This window comes from Equus quagga, chromosome 2, assembly GCF_021613505.1.
Source record: "Equus quagga isolate Etosha38 chromosome 2, UCLA_HA_Equagga_1.0, whole genome shotgun sequence".
NCBI classification, from domain to species: domain Eukaryota; kingdom Metazoa; phylum Chordata; class Mammalia; order Perissodactyla; family Equidae; genus Equus; species Equus quagga.
In genome coordinates this window covers 118,775,148-118,795,896 of record NC_060268.1, presented here as the reverse complement: position 1 = coordinate 118,795,896, position 20,749 = coordinate 118,775,148, and the positions used below count along the sequence as shown (strand labels likewise).

General features: G+C 53.3%; 1 protein-coding gene across 1 annotated transcript in view; it reads right to left on the bottom strand.

Moving 5' to 3' along the window:
• The window catches only part of ZCCHC24 (zinc finger CCHC-type containing 24), a 67,942-nt gene that overhangs the window by 6,566 nt on the left and 40,627 nt on the right, over positions 1-20,749 (bottom strand). Inside the window, exon 3 of the mRNA XM_046654244.1 lies at positions 5,277-5,441. Within this exon, the coding sequence (XP_046510200.1) occupies positions 5,277-5,441 (165 nt within the window). The remainder of the gene's footprint in view (positions 1-5,276; positions 5,442-20,749) is intronic.

Genomic DNA, 20,749 nt, shown 5'->3' with positions numbered 1-20,749 from the left:
AGAATCTCAACTTGCCCTTCTGTAACCTGGGTAGGAGGTATGTGTGATGTATGTGTGATGCTGTATGTGTGATGGAGAGAGAAACAAATGAGATGACCGTCTTAAATACTGTATAACCATAGAGAGCTCTGTGAGACTTACAATCGCTGTGTGACGTTTAGCAAATCACTTTATCCTCTCTGTGCCTCAATTTTCTCCACCGTAAAATGGGGCTAATAATCAACGACTTGATAGGATGGTTGTGCAGAGTAAATGAGTTAATATATGTAAAGTTATTAGAACAGGGCCTGGCGTATAAAGAGCAAAGGGACCAGTATTGATATCATGTGCTACTACTTATATTATTATGCAGGGCCGGGAGAAGGCTGGGAGCAGGGAAACCAGCTGAGTCCCTGTGGAAACGCCCTTGCAACATCCTCGCCATCCCCTCTCCTTGGCTGAGACCCTAGCAGTGCCCCTTCCCTCCAGGCTCCTGGCTCAGCCCTGCCCAGCCGCTGGGTGGAGGAGCTGGGGAAGCTGTCAAGACGATGCCCCTCTGTGGAGGGAAAACATTCAGCAGCTGGGATTGATGACCCCAGGTCTGTCCCCACTCCCCGCAGTGAGGCAAAGCCCATTAGTGTTTTCTTCGAATGGTGGGCAGGGCCAGCAGCGGGGAGCCACAGCTGGAGCCTGTCGGGGAAACAGATGTGGCAAATGAGGGAGGAGAGGGGATGGATACCACACAGGTCAGAGCCCAGGGGGCAGGAGAAAAAAAGCAGCCCCTCCCCGCCCTGGGGTGCTGGGGGGTGGGGACTTCATGCCCCTCCTCTTAGCTCTTCAAAGTCTCCTGACTGCTGGGAAGTGGAGTTGGGGCAGCCACCTCACCCCTCCTGCCCAGCGTGCAACCTCCCTAGGGGAGAAGAGCCACATGAGAGAAGCATACCAGCCCATGAGAGGAGACTAAGGGGCTGGGTGGTAGGAGAATGGGCCTGGCATCGTGCAAGGGGCACAGTGAGGAGCTCTGCCCTGCTGGATGCTATGGCAAGGGGCAGGGGCTGAGGAGGCTGGAGCCACAGCTGGGAGTCAGGTCCCACCAACTTCGGGTGCGTGGGCTGCGCCCTGCCTCTCCGCGTAGATCACAGAGGGGTGCGAGTCATAAGGACTGAGGCTCCCAGACCCCCAGCACAGACCGAGGCACCCACACTTCTGAACCCCTGCAGGAACTGGCCCTTCTCCTCTCCAGCCAGCCACCCTGACCTGCCCTCCCTGCTCCTTGCCTCCCTCCTAGTCCATTCATCTGCCCCTCCAGGTTCTGCATTTTCCACCGGACCCAAATTTGATCCTCTTCACGAATCCCAGCTTCTCTACTGGACTTGGTTAAGTCACTTACACTCCTTGCCTCAGTTTCCTCCTCTGTAAAATGGAAGACAATGGAGTTGACCTCATGGGGTGGCTGAGAGGACAACAGGTATAAAGCGCTTAAAGGAGTGTCGGTCACTGCAAGCTGCTGTTATAATTTTTCCAATTCAGCCCTCTCTGGTCACTAAGATCCACCCACGGCCCCACCTGGTCTCCCACGCTGGGAGCACGGCTGAGCACTTTGAGCCTGAGCCTGCCTGGCCTCAGAGCCCAGCTCCCAACAGTTCAATAGACTGTCTCCACACACAGGTGCAAGTTCAACTCTGAGGCACCACTTCTCACCTGGGACCCTGGAGAGGCCATGTGGCTTCTCAGGACTGTGTTTTCCCTCCTTGTGAAACGGGGATAAACAGAACACCCAGTTTGAGGGCAGAGCACACATGAATGGTGTGCAGGGGCTCAGCAAACAGCACATAGAGGGTGATTCGGGCCAAGGTTCTCTGAATGCCAGTTGCTAACCCTGTCTGACCGCATCCTGTCTCTCTAGTTGGAGAAGAGGTTCCTGGAAGGCTTGGCAGCCCCTGACCTTCGTCTTTCTTCAGTGCCTGCACAGATCTGGCTCACAAGGAGCCCTCTACAAAGCGTGTCCAGTAAGAGAAAGAATGAGCTCTCTGAAGGGCACCTGCCATGCCCCAGGGCCCCTGGGAGAGCGGAGTTCAACCCCAAAGGTTGTGTACCAACAGTCAGACACAGCGCGAAAGGTATTTCTGGATGGGGGTCCCAGACCTTCTCAGGAATTGCCTGGAAGACTTCAGGAACAAGGATGCTGTGTCTCTTTTAGACTGCCCATCCCTGGCCCCTCTCTCCGGACATGCTCCTAAAACACTATGTGAATGTCATGTGCCCTGTGCCCACCCACCAGGTCATCAGGCCTGTCTCGGCACTACTGGGCTTCAGTCTCTCCCTCAGCGCCATTAGGTTGTGGGCCAGGACCCTCCACTAAAGACATACTCGTCCACTGGGCCGCCATAGCCAGTTTCAAGTCTATTTGCCTGTGTATGACAGTGTCGGTGATGGGAACCATGGGAATCCTTGGAAGCAGAGCGAGGAGAGTCTACAAACAAAGGGAATGGAGGCCAGCACAAGGGTCATAAAATTACAAAATGTCTCAACCACGAGAGTCCTCTGGGACGGCTCTAGTCACTCCTAGTAGGATAGAGACCAAATTCTGTGGTCTCTGAGCTGGCCCTCCCTCTACACTCTGCTTCACCCCTGAGCTCCTCCAGTGCTCTGTGCTGGGTCCTGTCCTACCCACTTCACCTGCTATTCCCTCACCAGAAGTGTACTCTCCCCTCTCTGCCACTCCCACCCAGCCCCCTTAGTATGACCCGCCACTCCCCACTCAGCTTGACCTCACTGCCTCAGGGGAACCTTCCTTAAGAGCTCCCAAAGCCCACCTCCCCCACCCCTCTTGCCTCCCTTTCCCTCCTCCTTTCTCTGCCCCTGCTCCTGCCATCCTTCTTGGTGACACCCTACACAGGGAAGACTTGCCCCACCCTGGCTCCTCAGGGCCTTGATTACCTCATCAGCAGAGACCTTCTCTCCCAATGCCCCCCTGGCCATACCCTGGACTTGGTCTTCTTCAGAAGTCTGCTCTCTGTCCAGCTCATTGGCTCCACAGTGCACCCAGTCTTGGCCCCAGCTCTCCATCAGGGCCCTTCTGGCTTCCCTTCCCAGCCACCTAGCAGACATCCCAGGGTCATGCATTGTCATCACACTTTTCCAAACATGCCCAACTCTTCGATCTCTTTTCCTCTGAAACACTCTTTCAGCAAACCTCTGCCCCTGTACCCCTGTCCTCTGTCTCTGGCCTGCACCTGCCCAGTGAACCCTGCTGGAGCGAGACAGAACTAGACTGACAGCTTTGGTTACAGCTATGATCTCAACATCCCCTGGGCCTGGGATACTGCGTGGCAGTCCAGCCAGGTTTCTCTGGTAGGCCTACTTCCTCGCTTGTCCTTCCTCAAGCCCGCCACACCCCACCTCACCCTCACTTTTAGCTGAAAACCTCGTGCCCCACTTCACTGAGAATTAGCGTTGGAAGTGAAGTTCCTCTTCTCTGCACCATCAAACCCACCAACCTCCCTAGTTAGCCCCACCTCTCTCCCTCCTGTGCTCACCATAAGGTGTCCCCCTCTTGTCCCTGGATCATCAGCCTTTTGCTTTCTTCTAGATCATTCTCATTTGCCTGTAATATGCTCCAGGCTCTCTCATCTCCATGACACCCATCTCAATGCCACCTTCCCTACTCCAGCTACTGTCCCATTTCTCTGCTTCTTTCCACAATCAAATCCCCTTGAGCAGACGATGAAGGTATTCCCTCTGCAGCCTGGACCAACAAACCTCCCCCCTCTTGGATGACAGGTCCACTGTGAATTGTCACCTCCACTTCACCCTATGTGGTTCTCAAACCTTGGCCATAGTTCAACAAGTTCTCCATGTAAAAGTGATGTCCCACAAAGTTTGAGGTCTACTTCCTAATCTCAGGGGCACTTCTCCATGGTCAGTATACCTGACACCTTAGCACCAGCCACCACCTGTCCCCTCGAACAGTGCTCCACACTGTTGGGTTCTCCTTCTCCTCACTGGATCCTTCTCCTCCATCTGACCACCCAGGGCTGGGATTCCCCAACACCTGGTCTGGGGAACCCCTTCTCTACTTTGTCTACATTCTGCAGGAAATCCCATCCAGTCCCTAAATATCTTCAGGCCAATGACACCAGTTAGGTAAGAGCCACATTCACTTCTCACCTGAGCTTCAGAATAACAAATCCAACTGCCTTTTCGACATCTCGACTTGGATTTTCACGAACATCTCAAATGTAACACACGTATCAGAGAACTTCTGCTTTTTCTGCGACACCTGTGTCCCACCACCCCCTGCCCCAGCCCAGGCTGCCCACTTCAGGAACAAACACCTTGATCCACTCAGGGGCTCAAGCCCAAAGTGTGACTTGTCTCCTGGATTCCTGCCCCTCCCTCACCTTCCACATCCAATCTGGGGACACTTTGGGTTGGACCTGGGGCCAGATCCACCTCCTTAGTTCAGATCTCTTCCAGCTCACACGGGACTTTGGCCATGGCTTTCCCACTGGTCTCCCCACTTTCAGTCTCCCAGCCCCACCAAAACTAATCTCCACACACAACCAGAGTAGTCATCTCAAAATGAAGCTGAAAGCCCTGTGGCTCAGGGGTTTCCTCGTGTGGCCCCTAAGGCTCTGGTGGGTGCCCCATTTAACTTTCATGCCATTCCTCTTCCTCCACATTCCTGCTCCTTCACTGAGCTTTGGGCCTTGAGCACCCCAAATCCTTACAGCCTCAAGGCATCTGCACCTGCTGTAGTACCCTCTTCTTAGGAAGGCCATCCCTTCAATTACAACAGGTCTAGCTTCCTCCTCTCCTTCAGGTCCCAGAGTCAATGTGGCCTCCTCTTTGCAGCCTGCAGTGAGTAGGTCCTCCCTGGGTTGAGCGGCCTCAATCCCTTTGCACCTGGGCAGGCCCACATGTGCCTTGGCCACCAACCCCTTGCACAGGGCCTGCACAGTAGCTGCCCCGTATTCATGAGCCAATAGGACGAATAAATGCATGAAATGCATGTTTTCTACAGCATCCTGCTGCCTTTGTACCCCTGTTTGGCTCACAACAGCAACCCCAGTTCATTAGTTTTAAAATTCACCTGGGGTCTCAGGGTCTTGGTACAGCTGCTCCTTTAGCCTTCTTCCCTTCCCCCGCTTCACATGAGCCGAAGAAAGGGCCAACTTGGATCTGGCCTCATCCTCACCTTGTGCCACAATAAGGGAAAAAGGCAGCCTCCCTCAGTCCCTCAGAGAACTGCCCCCTACACAAACACACACTGCTGCCCCAGCCCGCCCACTCACCTGCTTGTGTGGGTACACGTTGATGTGGCACTTGATGCACTCCTGTCCCATGTTGGCCCAGGAGTTCCCACTCATCCATTTTCTCTTGCACTTGGGACACTTGTATTCGCCGAAGCAGCGCTTTTTGCCCTGGTAAGGGGTCAGACCCTCGCCTTTGGGGCGTGCCTAGAGGGTAGGAAGCAAACACAAAGGACTGGGATCCACCAGGCCAAAAGGATGCCCCACAGGGTCCCCACGGTCTCCCTCTTCAGTCTTCAAACCCCGCGTCCCCGTGCACAGGCACCTTTTGTCCCCAATCCAGAGAACACACAGGAACCCCAAGGCTGGGAGACCTGCACAGGGGACAGAGAACAGGTGGTGCACATCATTTTTAGATTTAAGGGATCAAAGTACTGGATGGTGGCTAGAAATCATTTCTTGAACTGAGACGTCATAAGAAGGCAGCTGGTGGTCGCGTGGACCTACACACAGTTGTTCTTCAGGCCACAGGGTGGTGCAGTTTAAATGGGCATGGAAGAGGCAACCTGTGCAACCTGGTCTGCGGGGACAGGTGCCCCTCCTCAGCCCTGCTCCCAGCCACCCGCTCCCCTACCTGGAGGCAATCAATTCCTTTAGACTACCCCAGAGATGGCTTGGCATTTATAAACATAGGCAACGTATACATATGTACACCACATTCTTTCTTCTCCATCGCTCATAGACAAACAGATTATACATTTGGTTCTGCATCTTCCCTTTTCCACTTAATAATATATCTTGGACATATTATTATCATTATTATAAGATGTATGTAATAATATATCTTTTCCCCACATCATACAAAGAGAGGTACTGTATTCTGTGTAACAGTTGCAGGGTCCATGCAAGTTCCACCATGTTTGCTAGTCACTAATATAGAACACCTGGGTTGCTTCCACTGTTCCACTCTTACAAACAATGCTACGATGAATAACTTTTGCATATATATATCATCTTGCACACGTGAGAGTACATTTGTGAGATAAATTCCTGGAAATGAAACTGCTGAGCCAATGGGTATGCGCACTTTTAATTTTTAAAGATAATGACAAATTACCACTCCCCCCCCCCCCGCCAATGCAGGTGTACCAACTTAAAATCCCATATCCTCAACAGCAGGGTTTCCATCACTGCCAATCAGAGGCAGAAAATCTGAGTGGCGTTGACATGTACGTCTTGTAACAGGAGCGAGAGAGAATTTTCCCGTGCATTTGAGAACCATTTGTGTTTCCTTTGTGAACTGTTAGTTCATATCCTTTGTGATTTTTTTCCGGGGTTTGGTATTTTTCGTGCTGACTTGTGACTGTACTTTATACATTAAAGAAACTAGCTCTCTCCTACATGGTGTTTTTCTTTAAACAGACTTATTGAGATATAATTCACATACTCTAGATTTTACTGATTGAAGGCATACAGTTCAATGTTTTTAGTATATTCACAGAGTTATACAATCGTCACTACAATCTAATTTTAGAACATTTTTGTCACTCCCCAAAAGAATCCCTGTACCCATTAAGGGTCACTCCCTATCCTATGCTCCCTCACCCTACTCAGCCCTAGGCAACCACTAATCTACTGTCTGTCTCTATCGATGTCCCTATTCTAGATATTTCATGTAAGTGGAATCACACAACAATTGTCCTCTTGTGTCTGACTTCTTTCATTTAGAACAATGTTTGTAAGATTCATCCACATTGTGGCAGGCATCAGTACTTCATTCCTTCTTGTTCTGAATAATATTCCACTGTATAGTCATGCCGTGTTTTATTTACTCATTCATCAGACAACAGACATTTGAGTTGTTTCTAATTTTTGGCTATTACGAATAATGCTGCAATGAACATTCATGCTGCATAGCATTTTATAATTTGAATTAGTTGCTCCAGTATTTGAAAATGGGAGATTTCACATAGAAGTTTGACCACATTGGTCCAGAATTCTTGCCGACAACTATCAGCTGAGGTCGAGGAGTGGTTGCCACATCAAAGCAACTGCACATGTATACTCCACGTCAACTATCCCTGCATTTATGTCACCTACTTGGCACTGGCAGGCTTTGAGCTGGACACAGGCTTAAACACAGGTTCTACACGGTGACTTCTCAAAGTGCAGTTCCTAGACTGGCATCAGCAGTGTGACCTGGGAGCTTATTAGAAATGCAGAATCTCAGGCCTCACTTTAGATCTACCGAATCAGAATCTGTATTTTAACAAAAGCTCCAGGGAATTCCTATGCCATTGAGTTGAAGCAGCACTGGGCTATGAGATGATCGGTCTCCACAGTAACGTTTCCCTGGGTAATTGCCCATTTATGATGTTGTACATCATGGTTAAGAGCACAGACTCTGGATCCAAATCCTAGCTCTGTGATATCCTGGGCAAGTTACTTCACAAGGATAACGACAGGAAATATCATACAAGATGTTCTGAGGATTAAATGAAATGATACATGGAAAACACTTAGAATAGTGCCTGGCACATCAAAGTAAAATAGGAGTATTCACTATTATTACTATTTACTAATGTAGAACAATAGTGGGATATAAGATGATAATTTCTTCCTTAGGTAATCATGTCTCTTTTTCCTAGGAGCCATTACCGCCACTTGATAACAGCCTACTAGAATTTCAGGAAAGCACTAAAAAGTGTGTAAATTAAAAAAAAACCTCAAGTGTGTACGTACTGAGTGTGTAAATTTAAACTTAGAAAGTGACAGAAACACTGCCCTGATTTCTTGGGCCCACTGCTTAATATCTTTTGGATCCTTATTGGCCTTCCTGGCAGCTGAGATATCCTGGGGAGAAGGTTCAGTCTGAGCTGAGGCAAGGCTGGTTCTCAGCACTGGTCAGGTCTGAGAGAGAGGCTAGCTATGCCCAGGAGAGCACTCAGCACGCAGTCAAAGCCCAGGGTCCAGTCAATTTGCAGTAGAGGGGCCAAGTTATGTCTCTGAAGGCACTGTGAGCTCTGTTGGTGTCAAGTTAGTGGGTATGCAACAAGCCCTCTAACTTCTTTTGGTGTCAGTTTTTCCACCTGGTGCCTGGTACCCACAGCTTCTAAGTAACCCCAGCTTCTACAGCTTCCTTCTTCAGTAATCCTGAAATCAAGTACTCATTCCCCTATGTCCCTGTTCTTAAAGGCATCTACATTTTAAAGGAGGATAAGAGACAGGCACGGGGTGCCTCACCAATGGTAGAATTTGAGACTCCTTGATCAAAGGGGGAAATGTGGGGGCCATCATCAGCCAGGTCCACTCTGGGGTCTAGTTCTGCAGGCCTCTTGGTTTCAAGACTGACAGGACCTGGCACCTGGCCTCACACAGCTAGGACAAGGGGCAGGGGTCAAGGTATCAGAGGGTGAAGGCATCCCAGGGGCATTCCGCAGAGCAAAGGGTGAGGACTGGAGCAGGACTAACAATTTGGTTCCCAAAGGCTCTCTGTTTCAGAAATGAACAGGAAGGAAGCCCACACAAATAAAGAAGATATGGAGTGTGCAGCAAAGGGAGAAGCTGGAAGATGAGAGAGGAGAGCGAGGGAGTGAGTCGGGAAGCATCACCACACCACGTAATCAGGAAATCAGCTGTTCTGGAGCCGTCCATCACAGCTGGGGGCTCAGGCCTCCCAAGGACCAGCAGTCCTCAGCACACCATTCCCACACTACTGTCAAACCAGACACTGGGAGCACCCAGCTCTGACACCCCAGTGCACGGGACGTGTCTCAGATCATAGACTTCAGGACCAGATGATGTGCTTGCATTCTGCTCTACCTGTGACTTTCTAGGGGACTCTCAGCAAGTTACTCCATCTCTCTGTGCCTCAGTTTCCTCAACTGGAAACTGGGGATGATGATAAAGGGCCCGCTTCCTGGGCTCCTGGAAGGGTGTGATGCATTCATGCATATGAAGGTCTTAGCTCAGTGGCTTGACTGCAAGTGTTTGCAAGTACTCAGTAACCACAGCAATTTCAGTATGATTCTCTCCTAAGGCACTTACAGAGAGACGGGGGAGAGGTGTTCTGGGTGATGCAGAGACTAGGGCTGAGACTAATGGGCGTAAATTACAAGAAGAAAAGTTCCAAAGATGGGAGGGAGGCCTGGGTAGAGCGTGGGCTTGATCTCCCTGGGTTGTGGGGGAGGTGGCAAAAAACGAACAGTATAAGGTATCTTTACCTTCTGAAATTCTCAGGGAGGAGCCGAGAAAGACAGAGGAAGGTTATGGAAGCTCTGAAGATGCTGGCAGAGGACAAAGGGAAGAGAGAAGAGAACAGACATTTATGAAGCACCGCCTGTGTGCTAGGCTTTTTGCTCAGGGCTCCACAGCCTGCCAGGCCCCATTCAACCCTTCTCACAACCCTGCGGGGCAGGGAATGTCATCAACCTACTTAACAGATAGTGCAACTGAGGCACAGGGAAGAGGCAGGACTTTCCAAAGAGTTTCCAGCATGTGAGGGGCAGGAGGCTAGGTTCAGCAGGCTTGTCTACAAGGTAATACTTGGCTCATCTTTTCTGTCTGTCACTCCCAAGTGTGTCCCCACCATGAGGCCTCAGCCTGTAGTCAGCAGGAGAAATCCCCTGGCCCCCAGAGCCTCCAGCTCAGCCCAGCCCAGTGTCAGGCCTTAGCATTGCCCTCCTGTGGGTCAGAGGGGAGAAATGGCCTGTGGGGCAGCGGGGAAGAGGCAGTGGATGGAGGGGTAGACAGGCCAGTGGGCAGCTCTCGGCAGTGGTGAGCCACTTCCTGGAAGGGCTCAGTCTCAACACTGTTTATGCTTACAGACAAGGCAGGGCCAAAGGGAGCAGGAATTTTTGAGGAACAAAGGCTTTTTACCCTGTGCCTCCTCTCAGAAAGGCCTGGCCTCTCCTCATAAACCTCAGCATGAAACAGACAGTTGCTGCCACATGTTCGGCAGGGGCAGCTACCTGCCCCAACTGGGAAGGACACCAGGCCTGACCAGGCTTCCTGACCCTGGCCCCTGCCACATACCCCTCTGGGGATCACATCCGCCAGGAGCCTGGGCAAAGCTCACTGGGGCTCAGAAACCACCCCTTGTAGTACAGAAAGGACCTCTGGGAACCAGAAAGGCAAGGAAACTTGCTCAAGGCCACATAGACAAGACAGAGATGGGAGGAGGGCTTGGGTCCTCTGATCTCCAAATGAACGCTAGAATTGCTGTGGAGGGCAGCCTGGGAAGTGTGAGGTGGCAGCTGGCATGGGGGTGGGAAGGAGGACCTGTGTTGGGAACAGGGAGGGCAAAAGCTGAGTGGGGGTAGGAGGAGCCATCCAGGCAAGCTAGTAGCTTGGGAAGAGCTGCAGATGATGCTGACACTATCTGGACACTTCTTGTGAATGACTCAGTGTGTTCTTCCCATCAGCTCATGAGATTTCTTGTGGTTGGCCAGTAGGTAGTGAGCTCCCTGTCACCGGGGTATATAAGCAGAGGCTGGGTAAACAACTATCAGGGAGACGGCCAAGGGGACTTTTGACTTGGTCAGGCAGTTGGACCAGGTAACACTGAGGGGACTTCCAATTCTGTAGTCCTCCCAGCTCTCATCGCTGGTGAAGGCCAACTGGGCAGTGTAGAGATGGAGCACTCTCAGCTGCTGTTAGGGGCGGGGGATGAACAGCTATATTTTCTATTGTATTCCTATAGCATAACTTGCCATTAAGCCTGCAAATAAAAAATGTCTATTCCTTCCCCCCAGCAAATCTATTTCTGGGTGACTGTCCTAAGGAAATGATCAGAGATGTGGACCAAAGGGGTGTTCGAGGATGCTCATGTCACATTGGTTATGACAATGAAGAACTGGAACAAGCTAACCATTCAACACCAAGCCTTCATTCCCTAAATGATGTTACACCCATTGCATGAATGACAATGAAGCCATTAAATATTTATGAGGATTCTTTTGCAGGGTTTGGGAAAACGTTTATAAAGCAGCATAAGCGATCGAATACAGACTACTCCCAGAGTAAAAGTGTAAAAAGGAAAAATGTGCAAGAAAAGGGCCAGCAGAAAATCAACCAGAAGGGTTCAGAGGTTGCCTCTTGGAGAGAGGACCATTGATGTTATTGCTGCTTCTTATGCTCTGTTCTAATTAATGAATTGTCTTTAACGAGTAGATTTGATTTTGATGGAGGTGATGATGATTCATTTGCCATCTCCCTGGCCTGCAGGACCCCCCTGCCCACGAATCAGCACCCTGAGCTTTCCCAGAGGGGTGGGAACCCAATGGAGATGGCAGCTTTCTCCATATTTGTCCCCACTTTGCCCCTGCAGGTGTGGACACGGGGCCTGGGTGCCAGGCACTAGCCAACCTCTGGCTGCAGGTTCTGCTCCTGTCCAAGGAGTTTCCCTGCCCTCAGACATGGTGCAGACTTCCCACCTCCTGAATCCCATCTGCTCCCTCGATTCTGAGGAAAGTCAGAAGTGTACATACCTGTCACATGACACAAGAGCCTGGCTGGTCACTTGGTCCATCAATTTCCCTGCCCCTGCTTCCTGAAGGCCCACCAGGAGTGAGTCAGCTTTAGGATGAAGCTTGCTCTTCTCTTGGCCCATTTTAGACTATGAGTCCCTTTTGTAAGGAAGTGACATTGTAGCCTTCGGTAGCTTGATGCAAGCATCCCAGGGAGCCGGGGCCTGGGAGGAGGCAGTGGAGTGAGGGTGCTGAGGGCCTGTGGCTGTGCCCTGCACGTCATGACACGTGCCAGTTCTGCCTCAGGACGCACAGCCTCTGTTCTCTGGATTCCGCGTTCTGGTTGTAGGTCCAGCTGTGGGCCTCACACCCAGCCCTGGCTGCGCCACCTCTGCCTGCCCAGGAGAACAGCCTGTGCCTGGCCAAACTCTAGGGTAGGGTAATAGCCACACTCATTAGGCATCTAGTCAAGGCCAGGCCCTCCTTGTAGCCTTATGAGCTAAGAATGATTAGTCCCAGGTTTCTGATGAGAACACCAAGGCATGAAGAGGTTAAGTAACTTGCCCAAGGCTACAGTGCCAGCAAGTGATGGAGTCCAGATTTGAGCCCAGGCTATCTGACTTAAGCCACTCTCTCAATTGCCCTGTAGTGTGCCAGGATCACATAAAGAGGAACCCACCAAGCCAGGACGGCAAGAAACTGGAATGCGGTGTTACAGGTCAAGGGTCCTGGCATGCTGGATGGCCCTGGAGGCATCCCTTCCCCTCTTGGGCCTCAGTTTCCCCAACTCCAGAATGAGGGTGGGACCAACTGCTTGGCAGGGTCACTTTCCTCCCCGAGGCCCATAACTCAGTGTGTGTCTGCTGCCCTGTCCCCTATGGAGCACTAGGCTAGCCCCACAGTGCATCCAGCTGAGAGGAAATGGCTGAAGCCAGGAGGAGCAGGGGGAGGAAATAGGGAACAGATGGGTTCCTTGCCGGCTCCCTGTTCCACCCGGTCTGCGTGCTCTCTTGCAGCTGGGCCACTGAGGTGGTCCTGGCCTCGCACTGAGAGAGGAAGAGCCCTGGATCTCAGGAGTTTCTATGCCCTTTCCACAGACGAAGACAGGGAGGCTGAGGGGTGGGGGTGAGTGGCCCCTGGGCCGAGGACTCTTTGTGCAGACTTGCTGGCCCTTCCTGGACAGTCCAAGAGGGTTTTGGGAACTCTTTCTGGTGGCTGAGGCCCTCTCTGGGGGAGGCAGTGCCCCTGTCCCAGAAGCCTCCTCTCTTAGCCCCCTTTTCTCGGGCCCACAGGTGCCTCTCTGCCCTCCCTGCTGTCCTCCAGCTTGGAGCCTGGGCCAGTGGGGCATGAACAGGGGCTGCCATCAGAGGCCCAGGTTTGGGCCCGCTTCTCCCATGCCCATCTTGGAGCCTCAGTTTTGTCATCTGCCACGTGAGGGGGCTGCTCTGGAGCAGCTGGGACACTGAGATTTAATGACTACCTACCACGTGGCAGCCACTTTCCAGCCTGTCACTCCACAGCCACTCCATTTGACAGGAGAGCAAACTGAGGCCCAGACAGGCCAAGCAACCTGTGCAGGGTCCCATTGCTATGGAGCCAAGACTTGAACCCGATCTGCCAGCTCCAAAGTGGCACTTACCACCTCAGTTACAGCCTTTCCATGAAATGGTTGTCAGAAAATTAGAGAACAAGCCTTCCCTTAGGAACACGACCCCAGCTCTGACCTCCAACCCCTGGCCACCCCCTCGATTATTCAAATAACATTTATTGAGTATTCACCCTGCACCAGGCTCTGTGGAACATTCCAGGAATATGGAAATAAACAAGACAGATGAGGAATGCTCTCACAGTCTGGGGCCTTCCAAATGAGTCAGCCCTGTGGACCTTGTACCAACCATGCCCATGCCAGTCACAGACACCCTTGGCCACAGACTTCTAGGCTCAAGCCCAAGTCAGACTCCCACCTGTAGAAACACTCCTGGACCCATGTCCTCAGACAGAAGCCACTCTTCAGCCAGTCCTCATAGGTGACAGGCATGGGACAAATGCATGAGGCATGAAATCATCTCTAATTGATGCAACAGCCCCACAGAATCAGCGCTCTTGATCCTAATGACAGATGAAGAAACTGAGGCTTTGGATGGAGACAGTGACTTGTCTGAAGTCACATAATTAGTAAGCAATGGGGCAAATTACTGAGCTTAAGTCTGTCCAGTGCTGAGACCCATGTTCTTCCTTCCTCTGTGCTCTGTGACACTGCTTTAGGGGCCCTCCACAGAACCCCTCACACTCAAGTGTCCATACACACAGCCTGGGGAGGCTGGTCCAGGCAGCTGCAGGCTCCACAGAGGCCCAGAGGAAGCAGGCGATCAGAGGGCCAGGTGGGCTGGGCTGTGCAGCCTGCGGGATGCTGGGAGGAGGAAGGAGGCTGCAGGAGGCCACCCTGGGTTTCCTCTGGAGCTTCAAGGGCCCCCTTGTCTGAGCACAGGCATCCTCGCCGCCTTCCCCAGACCCCCTCCCCTTTTCTGGGTTCCTGCCACAGCCCAGCATGGGCCCAGAAGGCTCAGCCTCCTCTTCACCCCTCCCAGCCGCTCCCAGCCCAAAGCCACTGCAAAAATGCCATCCTGATTCCACAACACTAGGGTTTGTCAACACGCAGGGGAACAATGGAAGCTTTCACAGTGCCAGGAAAAGGTCTCAGGAAAACCCGGAGGAGAGGGACGGAGGAGTGCGGGTGTGGAGAGGAGGGGAAGGGCCAAGACAGAGAGGAGAAAACAGGGGAGAGACAGAGAGACAGGGGAAGAGGGGCTGAGGATGTGAGGGATAAGCGATAGGGAGCCAGGTGGGTGAGAGCCAAGGAAGCGAGCAAGACAGAGTGGAGTAGGGGGAGAGGTCAGTGGTGTGACAACAAGGAGGGATGGCCAACAGAGGCTGAGAAGCCCCTCCAGGAGCTGGGTGGTGGGGGAGGTGGTGTTCAGGGCCCAAGGCGCAGACATGCCCCTGAAGAGGAGCCTGGCCCTCCTCAAGGCAACAGAAGCCCCTCTCTCCAAGTCCCAACCGGCTCCAAGGCCAGGCAATTTGAAGTTCTCAGGCAAAAGTTTTTGGAAAGCCAAGACTTTTTAGTCACACGAACAGCCACTCCCTAAGTTATCTGTTTCCTGCTTCTGGCTTTCCTCCATTAGCAAACCACACAGATCAGAGCTGAGGGCGGGGAGGGGAAGAGGGGCCAGTACAAAGGGGTGGAAAACATCCGAATCCTAGGGATTGCTAGAGGCCTGGGTTTTCCTCCCCTCCTGTGACTGCAGACTGACTGCCCGCCTGCACTGGATGGGGTGGATGAAAGGTTAGCAACCACCCTGCGGTGTGCCCGTAGCTGGACGCTACAGGAATCTGAAGACTGTCCTCCAGAGTGGGCATCCAGTCCCCCTGTGCATCTCTGTGTGGGGGCCCTTTCTTCTGACTGTGCCTCCTCTCCCACTACAGCCATGACTCCCCATGCCCACCCTGGTACTTTAATGACCAGGCTGGGGCCCCTCACCTGCAGGACTGAGGCAGAACGCTCAAGGCTTTCAGGCCCCTCCCCATTGGCCCAGCCCAGCCGACCTCCTAAGCTTAGTCGCTGCTATGCCCTCCTACAAAACTTAAAATCAAACAACAAATTGTTGTCTGCAAATGACATGTTCCTGCCCCCCAGGTCGCTACTCTTGCTGTTCCTGAGGCCCCAAACATTTCCCTATCTGATGAATGCCCCTGTATCCTTCAAGGTCAAGGGCAAAGGGCACCCTTCTGACCTCTCCAATCTCAGACAGGGTTAACTGCCATCCTCGGGGTGCTCACTCCACTGCCTGAGTCCCAGGCTGGTGCGCAAGTTGAGAACCCTCCCCCTGCCTGCCCCCAAGAAAGGCCCCAGCTCCCCAAATTCCCAGGGGACTTTGTGGTCTGCACCACCCGCTTAGCTGCGGGTCATGTCCTGCCCCAACCCAGCCTCCAGCATACCAGAGATTTCATCCCAAATTTAAGAGAAGTCTCACAAACTGCTGTTTCTGCTGTCTTGTTGCCCACTGGTCTCTAAGCAAGCGTGCTGCAGCCACGTGGGGCCCTGCACATTACCCACATCGCTCAGAGCACCCTGGCTGCAGCTCAGAACACATCAGGAGCTGGAGAGGACACCGGCGTGGGCAGTGCCCATGAAGGGTGAGTGTGTGTGGGCCGAGGTCACGCACACAGGAGGTGACAATGCTGGGGCTGGTCCTGGCATGGGCTCTGTCCACTCCCAGGATGCCCCTCCTGGGCTGTGCTGCCCACTCTGGAGGGCTGCCTCAGGCTAGCAGTGCCATTTCCACAGGCGAGCTGGTCCCTGGCTCTGCATCTGAGGCTGTCCCTGGTGAGGCCTGGCCAGACGTGACTTGGCTAGACATGGCTGTGCCGAGCCCAGCCCTAGTGGCTGGAGGGAGGCTCTGCACAAAACCTGAGGGCAGAAAGGTGGTGGGTTAAGAGATAGAAAGGCCTCAGCTGGAGTGTGGCTTTGGGTGTGAGGGCCACAGCCCTGGGAGGAGGGGACAGGGGAACTCAGCTCAAAATAGCGATGGGGGAGGGGTGTGGAGGGTGGCCAAGCGCCAGAAAAGAAATCTGATCTTCCCTGGCCAGTGAAATGCTGAAGTCAGCAGTTTGGGGCCACTCTGGCAGGAGCTGGGGGCTGGGGCTCCCACAGCGGCCTGGCCAAGAGACTGCTGGCCTGACTTCCAGCCTCGGCTCTGTCCTCACGTCAATCCTTCCTCTCTCTGGGCCTCGAACTCCTCATCTGGCCACTGAGGGGTAGAAAGAGAAGGAAGCTTTCCAGCTCTGAGAACTCTCATCAGGTGAGTGTTGGAGTTTGTGGCGCTTAGGAGACGGTGACAAGCAGACAGCAGCTGAACTTCGCTGAGAGTCCACTGCATGCTGGCGCTGGCCATGCACCTGACTTGTAGGTAGCTTCATTATGCCCCGTTTCTCCATGAGGAAACAGAAGCCCAGAGAGGTTAAGTCAGCTGTCCAAAGTCACAAAGCAAGTTAAATGGCAAGCCTTGAACCTGGGTCTTTCTAGCTGTTGTGCAATTCCCCCATTGTTAAGTGAGGTCCAAAAGGCCAGGGACTAGTTTTGAGGTCACCTCTGGCAACTGCACTCAGGCAGAGCAGGGATGAAGAGGCTCCCGGGGGCCAGGCTAGGCATCTGGCAGCTTTTGCTGTGGTTCCACAGTGTCGGCTGGAGTTGGAACAATCAGAGAATGGGCTCTGAGGAGGAGGGTGCACATGCATGTGGATGCCTGTGTCTGTGTGCGTGTGTGTGTACGTGTGCCTCTCATGGTCACCGTGGGGTGTCAGACTGTGGCACAAACCTACCTGGGCTCTTCCCCTTCAGGCTGGCGGCCTGGCAGAGGAAGAGCTGCTCTATGTGACTTTTCCAGGGGGTCATGGGAGGAAGCAAGCCTGGCCTTTCACACCCCCACAGCCCAGGCTGCAGCTGACCTTGCTTCTTTGCCCAGGGACTGCAGAAGTCTGCAAAACTGTCCCCAAGGGCGAGGGCACTCAGCACAGTGTTGCTCTGTAGCAAGCAGGAGGATGGGGCCATGCTGTGTGCCCCCAGATGCTCCAATTCCCTCCTTGGGCCTAGGTTCCCCAGCAGTAAAACCCTCACAGCTCCTGCTATACGCAGCATTACCTCCACCAGCCGTTCCATGCTCATTATAACTCCTACCGATGAGGGATCCAAGGCACAGAGGGGTTGGGAGATTTCCCTGCGGTCACACAGCCAGGAAGTAGCAGAGCTGGGATCTAAATCCAGGACTGGCTGACTCGCACAGCACCAAATGCTTTCCATGTGGTCTCTAGCTCTGACCTTCTGGGGAGTCTTTACCCTTGTCTATGGGCAGCCCCACATGACAGCAACCCTTCTGGTGTCCTCAGAACGGAGAAGACAGAGTATGTACCCATTACAGGAGAGAGGAGCTAGCTGGTGGTACTCGTTCTCACACCCACCCCTGAACACACAGGCCCACTATCTGGCATACCTCGTGTCCCAAGCAAATCCAGCAGATGCTGCACTTCCCCCCGGAAGCTTTCCTTGACTGCTCCTACCTGCAGGGACCACTCTGGTCTCTGTGCCCCATGGGGCTCATCTTGTCTCTCTCTGTGCCACAGGTCTCCCTCAGACAGCACCAGACCCACTACAGACCTGCTGAGGGAAAGCAGTGCACACGCGCCCTGCAACCCGTGCACATGGCCCCTTGGCCGGGGTTCTCAGCCAGCTCCTTCAAAGAGCTCATGCAGTGGCATGAGCCAGACAGACACAGAACCTGCCCTCACGGAGCATCTGTCCCAGAGGAGCTGGTGTGGGACTGGCTGACTGACCGGGCTGTGTGTTAACTGCCTCAGTGATTAGCACAGTAACCCTACCACACACAGTGGGAGGAATATTGAACCATTCTCCGTACCAGGAAACTGAGGCTCATTTCCAAAGTCAAACAGCTACAAGTCAGCATTCCATCTTTCTGAGTCCAGATGCCCAAGCTCTTAATTCTAGAGCACAGGTTGTTTCTCACAAGTGACTGTGCATCAGAACCATCTGGGGGGCTCATTATAACACAGACTGCCAGTCTCATCCCCAGAGTTTCTGAATCAGCAGGTCTGGGGTGGGCCTGAGAATCTGCATCTCTAACAAGTTTCCTGCCAATGCTGATGTTACCGGTCTGGTGACCCACTTTGGGAATCACTGCTCCAGACGCTACCAACAATAGTCTATTAAAGCAGGAGTGTCAATCAGATATTGCCTTCTTCACATTGCCCCTCTCCACACGCCCATCCTATAGCCCAGGATACAGAGAAACAGAGAAGGCAAGTGACGAGCCCAAGTCACACAGGAAGTTAGGGTTAGAGCTGGGAATGGAGCCTAGGGCTCCTCACTCCAGGAGCTGGACTAGATGCAAGACAGTGAGGCTGCTGGGCTCAAGTGAGACAACAGCCTGCAGTGGGAGGAAGGGCCATCTCTTTAAAAGCAGGACTGGCAGTGGTACTGATGGTGGTGGGGTGCTAGGCGAGGGTTGGCCTGGCCCAGCCCCAAATCTGTGACTTCCCGGGCATCTGGAAACCATTACGGGTAACAATGGAGGGAGCAGGGGGCATGGCTGCTTCAGGGCCCATGTGTTCAGGAGAGTAGAGGAACTTGGGGCCTGCAGGCATCTCCCACCCTCATTTCCACCACCACTGTTTGCCTTGGCACCGGCACACACAGCTCCCAAGGGACTCAACTGTCAGGAAAAGTCAGCTACAGATATGGGGGCTGGTGGCGAGGTTGGGGGGCCGGAAGTCAGGAGACCCCAACTCAGCTCCTGCTAAGCCTGCAAGACTCCTGGCTCATTACTGTGTCTCCCTGGGCCTCAGTTTCCCCACAGGAAGCTGAGGCACCACCCCGACTAGGCTGGCTGCTCACCATATGCCAGCATGTATCTGACCAGCTTGGGGCCTGGGCCCACATTGGCCCCAGGGATCCCACTTGTCCTCTGCAGGCTAGTGGAGGCCAAACAACCAACCAGGGAGCAGGGAAGGGACTGAGGAACAGTCACTGTGCGCATTTTCCTCTCCTGCCACCAGGTCCTCCACTCACGCCCTCAGCACTCACATATTCAGTGTCCCTTGGAGAAAGGGGTCCAACAAGACAGATGTAACCCTGGACCCCATGAACTTACCGTCAGGGGGAAAGAAAACAAATAAGTATCTCATTCAAATACTCCAAGCTGTGACAAGCGCTATGAAGGAATGGGTGCTAGCAGAGACTAACGGAGAGCCCTTCTTCAGACAGGGAAGCCACACTGCAGGGTCTGTCCCAGCCTCTGAAGTGTCACCACTTCAACTGCTTACCCACCCTCAGCCCAACCCCAACATGCTGCCACCAACATGCTCTGTGACCTGGGACAAGCCCCTTCCCTGCCTGGGTCTCAGTTTTTCCCCATGTGTCAATGAGGGAATAGAATAGAACCAGGAAAAGCAAATACTTCACCTTATGTGTCCATTCCAATTACTTGCTACCAGAGCATTGTGTTAAGAAGGATTCTGCAGCTGCATCCGAGCTTGACAGGCAAGAATGGTGTGATTCTGGTGATGTCTGCCTCACTGTGGCCATGGAATGGGGGTAACAAGCACACATGATTTGTGTTGGCATTTCGGGCCAAAGAAGGATCCCCAAAGATCCTTCTTTGATTTGATCCTGTCAAATATTCCAGAAGTAGAAAGCACACAGGCTGGACAAGCAGACATAAGGTCCAGTCCTGCAGGGGCCCGGGCTTGCTGTGAGGCAGGGGCCATGGCTTCCTTCCACCTCTGGGCCTATGACACATGCTCGTCTTTCCCTGCCTGTGCCACATGGCCACTGGGCCTTGAAAACATGACCCTGGATGCAGAAGCACTTTAGAAACATGACTCTTCCTCCAGGGAGCCTTCCCCACCAGCCCTCCTGTTAGACATTGCCCCACCCCCTGAGGCCCCCTGCACTTTGTACACCTCTGTAGGAAGCACTCAGGGTGCCCCACTCAGTGCGTGTGTCTGTCGCCTCCTCCCCAGCTCCCTCCCCATGGACAGAGACCATGTGGATTCCTCCCTGATCCCCAGGCCCAGCATGGGTCTGGCACAAAGTAGGGAGCCTCTGGGGAGGAGGGGAAGGACAAAGTGACCATGTTGGACATTACAGGCAGCTTGAAATTAGTAGCTGGAGGAGAAAGTCCGGAGGGGTTGGGGAGGCATGTGGAGGGAGGTGGGCAGCAGCCTGGTGACTTCCTGGACAAGCATGCTGGCCGCTGCTCTTGGTCCTCATTGTGGCTATTGTCCCTGCTGGTCCAGACAGCAGGCTCAATAGGGCCTCTGTCCTTCCCTGGGCAGGCCGGCCCGGCTGGGTGGTGTCCTCCCCACCAGGCAGCTGGGAGGCGAGGGCCAATACTTCCTGTCCCTGCTGTAAGCGTTTAGAGGGCCAGGGGGAGGTGAGGGGGAGTCTCAAGACAAGCGCCCATCTATGTCCCCCAA